This window comes from Rhodnius prolixus, unplaced genomic scaffold (assembly GCF_049639745.1).
Source record: "Rhodnius prolixus isolate KJV_2025 unplaced genomic scaffold, Rpr scaffold_1, whole genome shotgun sequence".
NCBI lineage: Eukaryota > Metazoa > Arthropoda > Insecta > Hemiptera > Reduviidae > Rhodnius > Rhodnius prolixus.
In genome coordinates this window covers 16,096,578-16,110,309 of record NW_027411581.1, presented here as the reverse complement: position 1 = coordinate 16,110,309, position 13,732 = coordinate 16,096,578, and the positions used below count along the sequence as shown (strand labels likewise).

At 30.9% G+C, this 13,732-nt stretch overlaps 2 protein-coding genes across 4 annotated transcripts; one reads left to right on the top strand and one right to left on the bottom strand.

Moving 5' to 3' along the window:
• Positions 1-2,729, bottom strand: alphaSnap (Alpha-soluble NSF attachment protein). The gene is made up of 5 exons (XM_074114255.1): positions 2,526-2,729; positions 2,235-2,434; positions 1,747-2,012; positions 1,400-1,573; positions 1-1,277 (listed from the first exon to the last, which is right to left on the bottom strand). Exons 1-5 carry the CDS (start codon positions 2,615-2,617, stop codon positions 1,128-1,130), a joined length of 882 nt encoding a protein of 293 aa, XP_073970356.1. The 5' UTR covers positions 2,618-2,729; the 3' UTR covers positions 1-1,127.
• Positions 2,730-2,927: 198 nt separating this feature from the next.
• On the top strand, positions 2,928-13,450 carry Cog2 (conserved oligomeric Golgi complex subunit 2). Of its 3 annotated transcripts, none has more exons than XM_074113534.1 (12): positions 2,928-3,102; positions 5,184-5,426; positions 7,031-7,294; positions 7,377-7,522; positions 7,667-7,828; positions 8,307-8,427; positions 9,593-9,732; positions 9,802-10,024; positions 11,055-11,202; positions 11,270-11,543; positions 12,871-13,051; positions 13,275-13,450. In XM_074113534.1, the coding sequence occupies exons 1-12, from the start codon at positions 3,028-3,030 to the stop codon at positions 13,356-13,358; spliced, it is 2,061 nt and encodes a 686-aa protein (XP_073969635.1). In that variant the 5' UTR covers positions 2,928-3,027; the 3' UTR covers positions 13,359-13,450. The 3 variants fall into 3 exon arrangements, with proteins under 3 accessions (XP_073969635.1, XP_073969645.1, XP_073969655.1); XM_074113544.1 differs by having other exon boundaries at positions 2,929-3,102; positions 5,199-5,426; XM_074113554.1 differs by having other exon boundaries at positions 2,990-3,102; positions 5,199-5,426; positions 7,035-7,294.
• Positions 13,451-13,732: the final 282 nt, after the last annotated feature.

The window sequence follows — 13,732 nt, the reverse complement described above, 5'->3', positions numbered from 1 at the left end:
TTTATCGAAAAACAATTTATTTTCATACCAATTAGTATAAACAATATATATATATATATATATACTTTTATAGTAGTTATAAACAAAATTTTCCTTATATAGGCATTAGGCATATAATGTAATAAGCCTATATATATATATAAATTAAATTATATACAGAATGCAATAAATTCAATACCAGTCTCTCTATAAATTTTTATAAAATGAAAAAAATTACGAATTCTAAAATTCGTACTGAAGTTTTATCTCATAAATCACAAACATTTTTACAAATAAAATGATAAAAACTGATCTAAAAGAAATCAATCTTCACTCCAAAAAACGTAATGCTCTCAGCTTTTCAGGCAAAAGTGCCAATGTTTAAAGCAGCCGATTAGTGTAATGATATCGAAAAATTCTACATAAAATCAAACGATTCAAAAATCTTATTTCAATTTCGTATAACAGTGCAATAATTAACAATAATAATACTTTTATATGACACGGCATATGTTAATAAATGGGAATTACATACTTTCAGAAAATTGGGAAACTATGACTGAACAAGTCAATATGAACAACTTATCCTTTCAAATTACTTAGTTCATGTAAAATATACATCATTTTATAATTTTAGAAGCATAACAAATAAAATTTAGGACCATCTTTAAGAAAATGTAAACTAGAGGGCATCTGTGAGACAATGTCTTAAAACTTTTAAAAAGAAACTAAAAAGCACAAATATTGAAAGTTTCAAAAAATAAATGAGTATAACAAAAACATACTTCAATATAACACACCATTGTATATATACATATACATACAAATATTTCAGTATAAAATTAACTAAAAATAATTTTTTTTAAGCCTACACTTAGAGAATTAATGTGCACACAATTTTTTTTTTTTTTCGGAGGTTTATCATAGAAAACTTATTTCTGAATAACGCATCCAGTCCATGAAGCCCTATTTTATACATTCGATTAAATGAAATCTATTTTTATATGATATACAAAAGTGCATTAGAACATTATATCTACAAATTGCATGCATTTCACTAATTAAAGAAACAGCTGGTTTATTTCGTTTTCATAAGTGGTTTTGCAAGAAAAGGAAGAGTATAGCAAAAAGTATGCATTGCTATTTATTCAACGCAGATCAGGGTTATCATTAACTTGCTTCTTAATGCGTAAAAGGATAGTTGTGTACCACTGGTCAAGTCGAGAAATAGAATCATAATCTTTCACAGCCTCGGTAAACCCATCAGCATTTTGTTCTTCAATATGATCAATAAGTACCTAAGAAACAAATATTAACCAAAATGTACATATGTTGAAGGTACTTTCTGATTTATGATGTATGTCCATAATTCATAATGTAATCCATAATGTATTATCTAATATATAAAAATGAAACTTGCCTTCAATAATTTGTATTCTCTTGAATCTTGGAACGCAGGATATAATTCGACATATCGTTCCATTGCTTGCTGAGCATTCAAAACATCGACACACAAATGACACAGGGCAGCTCTGAAGAAGTATTCTTTCGCACTGTATTTTAGCAGAGAACTATCAAGAGAGGTAGATGCAACCTAAAGTACAACTATCGTTTAATAAAATTGACACCGTAAAAAATTTTTGTTTCGGTTTATAGCTGTACATATTTACAGGTTCAAAAGATTGTTTAATTTTCAATGCTGAACTGATAATTAATCGCAAGCGGAAAATGTTATTGCTATATTAATAAATATTGGGAGGTACTTACATTTTCATAGATTTGTATAGCTTTATCATAATTTTCCAACTGTGCAGCATACTGAGCCACTTTCAACATACACTTATTGGCAGAAGAGTTACTTTCTTCACCTTTGAAGTAATCTGCTGCTTGTTCATAGTGTTGAACAGCACGCTCCAAATCTACAGCTTCAGTTTCGTACATTTCAGCAATTGTCTGATGATGTTTGGCTGCCATGGTAAATCTTCCCATGTCAGTGTATATTTCTATTGCTTTCAACAAACAGCTAACACCCTCTACCAACAAAGAAATATTACTTTGTTTCATTCTAGAAACGTCTTTGAACAACTGTAAAATTAAATATATATATGTAAAGCCTTCGTAAATTTACCCCTGTTAAGAGAATATTTTGCATGATTCAGTTAATCACGTCTTCAAGAGGCAGGTAACATCCCTCAACCAATAAAAAAAATAAGATGTTTCCCGACCATAAACATATTTGCTAACAAACATATTACCATTGGGATCTGACTTTTTGAAGCAGTTAGCTGCGTCGACATAATTCGAAGCAGCATCATGACGACTTCCTACTTTAGCATGCAATGTTGCTGCTTCACAAAACGCATTTCCCGCAGAGCCCCATTTTTTTGCCATTTTAAACATATTTGCAGCTCTTTGATAACATTCAATAGCTTCTTCTATCCGTGATGAACCACCCCTGCAAGAAAATATTTCAAAAATACATTAACTCTTAAGCAAAAGTAGTGCAATTCTTTGAATATGAGTGAGTCAATAAAAGTATAACTTACCCGAACAAAGAACCAAAAAATCCCTTATTACTCGTTAACTTTTTTTCAGCCTCAGCCATAAGCTGTAGAGCTTTTTGTTCATTGTCTGCCATCTTGTTAATTTTACTTAAATTAAACCAAAATAAATTTATGTGCCTTTCCACAAACTGCCACTAATTCCTTATTGACAAAATGTTTACCGAAAATGTCGTAAGATGGCAAAATTATCAGTAATAAAGTGCGCGTGCGTGGAAATGATAAAAACATTAGAATTTTATTATATTTAAATTATTGTAAAATTTTTAGAGAAAATAGATATTACTGTAATCAAATAAAAATATATATATTTTGCAAGTAATTAGGAAATACATTTTTGAGTTTTAAAAAAAGCCTTAGTACTTTAAAGTTTAAATCAGCTGACGACTTTAGTTAGATGACGTGGGTGGCGAGGTTATAATTCAGCCACTTGTTTAGGGCATTGATAATTGTTGTTACTTATGTTGCCAGTAATAATTAAGATAACATGTCAAATATTAATGAAAATCCAGTTCCTTCAGGGCCTCCGGATTTATGTTTTGAAAGCAGCGCTTTCCTTAAGGTACCTACTATTTTCTGGTATTTGTTTTAACATGCACTACTCATTAAATACCATTATCTTGACAACACGGTATGTTTCACTTTTCCATGTTTAATAAACCGGTATTTAGAAGCTCAATTTGTTTTTACGGATTGTATTAGTCGAAATGTAAAAATTTCATCCTAGTAAATTAACAAACTTTTGCATTCGATGTTTCTTGTTTTTAATGTGGAGGTATGAAGCACCTTCAGTGATCTCTATATTCATTTTTCAAAGTGACAATTCTGTTAAAACAATATAAATTTTTTAGAAACAACCAAAATATAAACCATCCACTAATTACCGAAGTCTGACTCAATGTAGGTTTCGGATACTCCTTGCAATTTGCCGATTGTAACTTATTTTGTCTTCTCATTTACAATTAGCGTTTACAGAGGACATTTTAGAGGGCCCTGGGTCAAGTTTTTTAATCGTATATGCGTTGGTTCTTATTACCAACATGTAGTTAAAAGTTACTATGGTGTCAAAATAAAAAGTTGAAAGAACTTGGTGTGAGACATTTGGTTAGGAAAGCTGAGTTTACACTTTTTCAGTGGTGTGTTTTTTGTGTTTATAAATATGGAAAGTCAGGTAATCAGACAAAATATTTTAGTTTATCATATTTTCAAGAATCATAAATGATAGGTGGATTTAAACAAAAAATACCTGTATCAGCTATTGACTGGCAACATGGGATTTGTGTGACATCACTATATATGAAATTATGGAAGTTACATGTGTGCAAAAAAATTGGTGGTATTAATTCCAGACGTAAGGCTGAGATTGTCCTTGATTCTGTGTCTGTCTTTCCTGTATAATTTTTTCTTCTTTTTACGTGCATTTTGGCTTGTATGCAGTTCTGCATATAGGAAAGAAATAACATTTCTAAGAAAGAAAATGAACGTTCCAAAAAATTCTCTGCAGAATGTGGAGGAAAAAACTAGATTATATGGCCTTTTAAAAGGGGTAGAAGATAGAATAATGGCTAAGGAAATCCTAGACTGGGCAGCCGAAGGAAGAAGAAGAAAGGGCAGACTCAATGAAAAATAGATGGTATGCATGAAAACCTTCACGTTTTCGGACTGAGAGAGGAGGATATCTCGGATAGATCCAGTTAAAAGCTGAAATTAAAAGAAAAATTTGGTTGAGGAAAACTAATGTTTTAAAAAAACAAATTAAAAAAAAAGTGTTAAACATCATAAAAAGAAAAAGACAAATTCTACTATGGAAAAGGATTTAAGTGTTCACGGTATAGTTCGTGAAGTTTATTAAATTTGATCAAAAACGTGTACTAAACATTTCTGTATTCTGGAGACCCCATGTTTTGGCGAAAAATCGCTACTTCCTCTTACTAAAACGAAAAAATAAAAATTGTTTATATATTCCCACAGACGCGATCTCCTTTGATTGAGAAAAAAAATTATGGCAAAATTGAATTGAATAAAGTGATCGCCTATTTTTTCAGGTGGAGCTTAACGTCCAACTACCAATTAGGTATCGTGGACAGGAGCGGAAGCACATACTTTACTGTAAACAATTTTTTCTAACAAAAAATAACTAATAAATTCGAACTGGGGATCTCCCACTTATAAAAAAGTCACGCTCTAACCACTAGACCAACACCCTTCCCAAAATTTAATTTAATATTTAGTTGCTATTAACGCTGGTAGATAACATAAGTGGTGAAACCAAACGATATTTTGAAATTATAGCTAAAAGAAAAATCTACGTATATTCCATTTTACAGAATCCCAATTCATTTTGTACTATATCTATAAGTGTTCACAATTTAGCAAAAAAGACAAACTCTATAAATGTCTTTTGAAACATAAGATGAGGCAGATATTCCTTAAGATATTATTGTAATCAGAGCTTACAGGCAAAAAATTTTGTGCGACTTCAATTTGCTAAATGAATTCAGGATCCTCCCTTAAATGTAGAAATGATATGTAAAGTTAGAGTTAGATTATAATTTTCGGAATCGGGACACCTCATTTCACTTGTTTCAGTTTATATAATTGAAAATTGTATCTTGCATTATTTCCAATGTAAAGTGATATTAGTTGTCTGTGTTTCAGGAAACATTTCAAGTTGATGAGTTTTTACAAGATCATAGAAACAAAGCAAATTTAGAAACAATGAGGGATGATTTGGGCATTTACTTAAAGGTCTTAAGATCTGCGATGATAGATTTAATTAATAAGGATTATGCAGATTTTGTTAATTTATCAAGCAATTTAATTGGGTTAGATAAAGCTATTAATCGCATCCAAGTACCCCTTGGTCAGCTAAAGGAAGAATTACTGGTAAGTAATCGCTTTTTTACTTAAACTCAAAAATTTAGATTTGTAAGTTCAAACTAAAAACCAAATTTAACAAATGCAGGTTCCTAATTACTTTTAGTGGGCTTTTACGCGTTTCATCATCATAATTTTCTTTTTACAATTCTTGAAAACGTAGTTAGATCTGCAGTGTTTGACGATATCGCTGATTTTATCCGTCTCACCATATATGTTTTTCTCTGGCTGATTTCACACTTTCATCCAACATCAGATGTACATTAATCAGTTTGGGGTCAAAAAATCGACTTCTAGTCGAACCCGTTGAGTGTATCCGTCTCATCCGTCAAGTTTAGTGTAAGATAGAAATGCAAGAGAAGTCCAATTCTTTGCTTATTGCATGTGAAGAAGCTGTTGTTGATAATTTGAACTTGTTTTTTCGATGTGGAGTCTTGAGGTGCGTATAAGCTTCGTGTTCTCTTGGTTTGTCTTCAGACCTCGTCCTTTAGCTGCTTGTTCGAATTCTTTAAATGCTTCTTCTAATGCTGCCTTTGTCCTAGCAGAAGTTTGAAATATAATGATATTGTAATATAGCTATAAAAATTACCTCTTTACAAGGTGTTGTAAGAGTACTTATAATTATAATCTACTGGGAATAATTAATCATCATGCATATGGAGGGTAGTGTTCTTTAATCACCTGCCCTCCGTACGTCTTCGATGGCTGTCCACTGTACGCGATTGCGTATATTCCCTGATTATCCGTTATGACATGCTTTATTTTATCTCCGCCATAATTTTTAAAATTGCATATGTAAGATCATGATAGCATGATCAGAAAGCTGTATTGAACCTCCACGCTTTGATATCCAAAATTTACCAAGGTGAGTCAACATCACAGTCGTCGAGAGAACTTTAATATTTTATTTCAGAGAGGAATGAAAATGACTTCACTCTCTGATTTGAAGCAATTCAGTAACACTAAAAAGTTACGGTTCAGGTTATTTAGGCGGTTAATTATAATTGATAATTCATGAAGAATAATTATACATGGATTTTTCGTTGTTAGATTTTCGACCGTAGTTCAGACAGAATTTAACAAGCGCATTATCTCTACAGTTTCAATACCAAATTCGAATTGAATATTAATTGTCTGATTTCAAGAAAAATTTGGTTGAAGGTATTGTGCCGAGAGTATTTTACTAATCCTACTTGTACTAAAAAATTCTTTTAATGATCAAAGTCAGAAAATCATGTTTTCTTTCTTGAAATCGATAGAAAATATTGCGGTACATCTATTATTATCTTTCGCAGAGAAGGTTGGGATGTTGCAGAGTACTGATACAGCTCGCCAGCATTGAAAAAAAGTCTACTTACCCTTTAGGTTAAAAAAGGTTGCCTACTCTACACCATCTCAAACTGAGACATAAAGTCTTTCCCAGCTAAATGAATTGAAATAATAAGAATTCTTAAGAATAAAATAATTTTATTGTAATTACGAGAATCACTGATGTAGGTTAGGTTTTAGGGAGACTATTTAAAGTATTGCAACTTATTATATTTTTTAAATAATTGATTTTTAGTACTAATAGTATTTTGAATTTTGATAATTTTCATTCATTTATTTGAAAGCAAGTTAGACATTGCATCGATGGCGCTATGACAGAAATTACATCACATTTATATCTTCGGCAAGAACTAAGGGAACGAAAACGAAGCTTAAGAAGTCTCAGTCGTGTTCACACCTCATTGAAAAAATTAAAATCTTTTTTGGTTCTGGCAGAAGAAACATTTTCTCTAGAAGTGCTTACACTAGAAAGAGCTGTTGCAGAATATACTCAGCTTCAGTTTCACGCCACTAGGTGTCAGGAAGATATAAGTAACTCTGATCTCAAGGTTTTTACTTAACTACTTAAAGCAATTGGACATTTATAGTAATGTATTACTGTTTGTCTGTAATGCTCCTTAAACTTTACAGGATCTGGAAAAAGTTGGACATACATTAGTTTGTTGTGTTGACCAGCTCTTTATGGAATCTCTTTCCACTTGCCATAGTGATCGCCATGGTTTATTTCTTAGTCTTTCTCTTTACCACTCTCTAAACAAACTTGATGTTGCTGAAAGGTAAAGTGCTTAACTTTAATTTACCAAGTGTAATCTTTATTTGTGCTTGGCAGCAGAGACAACATAGACAATGTTTTTAATTATGTTAAATTTAAGATTATCTATCTGTTTAATTAGCTTACTTTAAGAAGTTATTAATTGTAGATTGTATAAGCAAACTGTAGTTTCTCCAGCCATGGAACAGTTAATAAATGAAGATTCTCTTCGGTCTTTCCCTAGAGGTTTGCCTACTCTCTACAGTAAAATTATCAATTTCGTGAAAACTGATATGAAGGAACTTATAGAAGTATCCGTAGAATTCAATGAGTGAGTTAATTTATATTTGTACAATATTTCTCCCCTTTTATTATTAACAGAAGACAATCTTATTTTGAATTAATATAGTTTCCTAAAATATTGTTGGTTTAAAAGTTCGACTTAGTTGATGGTAGGAAAGAAGTGCATGTAAAATACTTCAGAATCAGGTGTTATTATTCAGCGATTTAAAGGTGTATTTGTTTTTTATAGTTTTATTATTGCTACATTATTTCACTGAAATCGGCAAAAAAAAAAAATCTTTTTTTTCTTCAGTTTTTCAGAGATAAGCCACTTATTATTTACCCGAAATTAAAGTCGGTAGTTGAATTTGAAGCCTGCCGGAAGAATATTCCTCACCATTCAAACTTTCAAAATTAAAATCATTTCTTTAATGAACTTCAACACACTGCGGGTTACCTTAGTTACATTTATTATCTGCTTAGAAAGCACTGCTAACAAACTATTTTATTTCTTTTTAATTTTACAGGACATACAGTGAAGACAAATGTAATTTTTTTCTGAACAGCTTTTGGCCCGAGGTTGAAGAAAGGTTATCATCTAATCTTACGTCCATTTACGCCGTGGGAGATCCAGATGTCTTTTATGAGGTATACAATGTTTAACATGAAGGAATTCGAATATTATAAAAGACGAATTATACAAAAACAATAATGCAACAATTTTTGGATAAGGTCTTTTTTAAGTAAATATTTTGGTAGTGTCCCTTAACACTGCTATCCTTAAGTTGCAATCAACTAGACGTCTGTTCATAAAAAAGTAAATTTAAATAAGTATTCGTCATACTTTTATGTTATGAACAGATATGATGAAACATTAGCCTCAAAAATCTCATTTCTGTTGCAAAAGATAGTTTATTTTTTAAGCAAAGAAATAGAAATAATGGATAGAATAACATTCCTTTTATTTGGATGTGCGTGTTTTTTTCGTCCTGTTTGCACTCATTTATCTACATCTGTGCGGTTATGCTTCTTCATTATGATTTTATTTATTAGTTAAGTACGAAAAAGTTCGATAAAGATATTTTCTGATTTTTCACGGGTAGAGTGGATGAAAACTCACACTACTTTTTTTTTTTTTCTAAATTTAAGACGCCAACTTCAGAAGTCTCATGAATTCTTTTTTAGTGCTCTACCAGCCTTCAGACAGTGTTTTCATAAGGAACAATACTATCTATATCTGGACGTGAGCTGTAAGAAGCTCCTAGGAAGAGATAATTTAAAGCTGGCAACTTGATTCGAACCCAGATCCCCATAAGAAATTCAGTGCGCTAGCCCGCATCTCGAGTTATTGCAACTAAAAATTGCGAATGTTTGTCAACCATGTAGATTTCCCAAAATAAAAGCAGAATACGTGAATCCTCATGTATTACATGTGTAATGTACATATATCCCATTATATATATAGTATATATATATATATATATATATATATATATATATATATATATATATAGTATATATATAAACGGTGTCAAGGCAATCAGTAGAACCAAATTATGAAAATCAACAAAAACCGATACAAATATTATAATCCATATCACCTAAATCTATTACGTGAGAATTAAAAAACAGTATCCCTGTTTTTTAGTTTGGCAGGCGCTTGCAACATAGTTACTTTTCTTAATTGAACATTACTACAAACTAATAATAGTTTGTTTAAACATGTTTAATATAATTCTATATTAATATATATATATATATATAAATACTATATATATTAATATATATATTTATTTATTAATACATATTCTAGAGATATCGTGAGACATTGGAATTTTTAGAAGAGCTTAGTAAAGTAAGCAACTCAAGCACATTAATTCAGCAGCTTTATTCACATCCAAATTTCATTAACTTTATGGAGAGATGGAATCTGCCTGTATATTTTCAAATCAGGTATATCACTATTAGAGAAAATGAATTAGAATGGAGATATGAAATTTGTCCTAACACATTTGTGTAAAGATTTCAGGAAATAGTGAAAACTGTAGAGAGAGCTTTTGGGGATGAAAATTGGAATGCAATTAAACTAGAATGGAAATTGTTGGCATCCGAAACAACTTGGGATTGTTTAAACAGATGTTGGGAGCCTGGAATTTATTTAATGCCAATAGCTCACAAGTTTTGGAAACTTAGTTTACAGATAATATCCCGATATACGATTTGGTGTAATGAAATTATAGTTATGGTATTATATGTTTATCAAAAATTGAATTCATAGTATTAAGATTAGACTAAAATGTTTTTTTATAGCATTTTTTTTTAGATAACATATAAATTATTTGTTTTAATTCATTTTCGAATATTGGATTATTGAACATGGTTTGCTTGAAAAAGTTCTTAAAAATGTTTATTTTAGATTTGTCTCAGACAAAAACTCCCTTACTCACAAAAAAACCCTCGCCACGATAACGAAGGGTGCTAAAGAAGATCCAGCTAACTTTCCAATTTTATTAATTTAATTTTCCATATGGCATATAATCTTATGACAATTTCAAGTTAATATTTTTAAAGATTATTTCCTAAAAGTGAGGACAACTAATAATTAAATTCTATTTAATTCTTTAGTCTTTATTAATTAAAGTCATCTCTTCTTTTACTCCTCATTTGAAGAGGTTATATAATTTTAATTTCCGTTATTTTTCTTTTAAATAATAATAATCTAAGCCAAATCCCTGGTGACAGATACCAAGAAAAAATATATTTAGATCGTTCCTGCCCATCTTTTTGAAGACGAATTAGATATTCCTGAAAATGGATGAAGCTGCCTATTCTCTGTCGTCAATGCCGTCAAGGTGGTTAATAAGCTGTGTGTTAATTAGTGTATTATTGGCAACAGTGTAGTTAATTATTTGGTTCATTTTATATCATCATTATGTGTTGACGAGCAAGTAGCCCGCGGCGATGAGTGCAGGAGGGTGTGGGCGAGAGCCAGCCTGAGCCGCCGTTGGTGCAGATTTTGGTGGTAGTAGCAAATTATGTCTTGCTATCCTAGCTATGTCCTCATTACCGAAAACATTGTCGTTTATACAAGTCAGTGAGCTGTAGAGGCTCCAATAAAGAGAGAATTTAAAGAGTAGCGACTTTCGGCTCGATAATCCATCCACCTTGCTACTAATTTAGCTAATCTCTTCCAACAATTAGAATAATTTTTTAATACCATGTAATCTTCGTAAACAAAAATAATAATTATTTATCTTTTATTTATTTTTTCTTAGACGACACCTCCTTTTAAAATTGACGTAAATTTTTTAGTATTTTTATATACCGACATTGAAAAGTTCCTAGAAAAGCTACCATTATTTCAAACACATTCAATTAGCAGGTTACCGAGGGTTAGTGAGAATATTATGAAACTTCTACATAGTAAGTAAGTCTTTATTCTAATTTAGTTTTCTGATACTTTGAAATTCTGAAGTTTTATGTTTAATAGATAGCTTGGATGAAAGCCTTGTTAAATTGAAATCTCTGCTGGGAAATGTATCTAAAGCTATAATAAAACATCTCGCTGGAGATAAAGTCTCTTTGTTGAGACAAGTGAATGATATACCGCGTCTTTTTAGAAGAACTAATAGAGAGTCACCATCTAAACCTTGTTCTTATGTAGCCTCAATTTTAGAAGGCCCAGGCATTTTCTATCAACAACATGGTCATCATCCACAGTCAGGCTATTGGTTAAAAGCTATGTTTTCGAACATAACGAAACAGTAAGCATTAGTTTCTATTCGATTAATGATAGTTTATTAAATAAATCCACGTATTAATTAAATATATTGCTACCTATACAAGCAGGGAGCTTAGCTGTTAGATTGAGTGTTCATTTAATACTACTTTGCATGCAGTATATTTCAGGAAAAGCTGCTTAGCTATCAATTGCCGGAATGTGAAAAGTTTAAGTTTGGCTAGTGCGTTTTAAAAGGTGGAAAATGATTGTTATCAGAAAAAAATTAACTTCTGCTTTTTGTGCGAAATTTAGCTAGTAAAGATAACATTTGTTTGCTTGAGATACTTTTGTAATCGTATGATCACACTTTAGATTGACAGAACTGTATTATGTCTATCTAACTATCCAAACGATCCTCGCCCAACTCTCCAGCAAAATACAGTTGTTTCTCTCCCGACATCTCAAATGCGTAATGATCAAGTATAATATTTAAGCAACATATCTGTATTTATAGTCCAATATACTTTTTAATCCTACCATTCTATCATACTCTTCTATTCGCTTAACCTAAACTATTAATTCTCCACTCATTCTTTTTCAAGAATAGAGATTTTCGTTGTCTTTATTTCCTATGAGATGGAAGATCAATTCATGACTTGATTATAAAAAAGTTTTATTATGTTGAAAAAGCCTGACTAATAGGTTTATCTTTATCAACTCACCTATTCCTTACAGCGCAGTTTTTGGCGCTTCTCCCGTTCAAGTTTTCGCATTTAGGTTTTTTTTTTTACTCTTCATTTACGAACTTCCTATCATTATTTTACCCATTCTTGAAGCTTCCTTCCATCTTTAGCTCTAATTTCTTAAACAACTCAAACAATCTCCTTTCGTAACCAATATTCTCTCATTTCATACTTGAAAGCTTGAAACTCAGGAAACTGTATTTAATGTCCAATTTGCTTTTAATCTCACACTTAGACTTCTCTACTTCATTAATATTTAACTTTAACTCATAATTGAAATTTTGTCATTGTATACAAATATATATTAGATGTATTACATGTGTAATATACATATATCCCATTTTATATATATATATAAACTGTGTCAAGGCAATCAGTAGAACCAAATTCTGAAAATCAACAAAAACCGATACAAATATTATAATCCATATCACCTAAATCTATTACGTGAGAATTAACTAAAATGATAATTATGATTTAAAACATTAGCACTTTGATGTTCACAATTGAAAAATTATCTCTATTTAAGATATATTAAATTAAATCGGGTTAGCCCAATAAGAGCTTTGCACAAATTTCAAGTGGAGTTTTTCAAAGGTCTTGTATCTTTACTTAAAATTGTTTCAGTTATTACTCCTCCGTTGCTGATGTTTTGAATTCAGTACAGAAAACTGAAGAGAGTTTGAGAAGACTAAAAAAAGCTCGCGACAGAGCCAGCAACGTTGCAGCGCCGTCTGATCGTCGGGCAGCAGATGACAATAAGATTCGCCAACAGCTTTTACTAGATGTTCATGCATATCATCGAGGAGTAAGCAGATTATTTATTATTATTTATTTAAATTACTTCTTATTGAAAAGTTACGTTGCGTAAAAGGTTAACTACCTGGTTTCTCTTCCTTGTATCTTAATTTTTCCTCTTATTAAAATGATGTCTAGGCATAATTCTACATATTAAATTACAATACAAATAATTGAAATTTCGAGGCGTTTCTTTATCTTTTTTATTAAAGTTTATTTTGTATTCATTTTAGATTGAAGAGTTTGGCATTCAAAAAGGTAGTGTTGATAATCTGGCAGATTTGTTGTTACTAGTGGAAGCTAGCCAGAAAATGTGAATAATTAATTAAGTTTTATTCTTTCATGTAAATTTTATTCTACATACAAACTCTGTATAAATAATTCTATAAATAAAATATGTTTTTCTGTATTGGTTTTCGTCAACGATAATTACATCTAACAATTGGTTTTACGAGCGCCGAACTAATCATCTGAGAATATCTGAAAATTTTATGACAGAGTGAATCATTCATATTTTTGAGTTTGTTGAAGAGGAAGTGGTCAAAGATGGGTCGGTAACTTAAAGTTGTGTACTTATTTTAATTAATGACATCATATATTATAAGAGGCGGGTGTTGGTCTAGTGGTCAAGAGCGAGGCTTTTTAAGGGGGATATCCCCAGTTCGGATCCCGCATATGACTACTTTTTGTT

Coding starts and splice junctions, on each gene's coding strand:
- Cog2 (XM_074113534.1), top strand. CDS start 3,028: ATGTCAAATATTAATGAAAATCCAGTTCCTTCAGGGCCTCCGGATTTA. Junction 3,103..5,183: donor AAAGCAGCGCTTTCCTTAAG/GTACCTACTATT, acceptor AAGTGATATTAG/TTGTCTGTGTTTCAGGAAAC. Junction 7,295..7,376: donor TAAGTAACTCTGATCTCAAG/GTTTTTACTTAA, acceptor TAAACTTTACAG/GATCTGGAAAAAGTTGGACA.
- alphaSnap (XM_074114255.1), bottom strand. CDS start 2,617: ATGGCAGACAATGAACAAAAAGCTCTACAGCTTATGGCTGAGGCTGAA. Junction 1,574..1,746: donor CTATACAAATCTATGAAAAT/GTAAGTACCTCC, acceptor GTTGTACTTTAG/GTTGCATCTACCTCTCTTGA. Junction 1,278..1,399: donor GAGAATACAAATTATTGAAG/GCAAGTTTCATT, acceptor TTTGTTTCTTAG/GTACTTATTGATCATATTGA.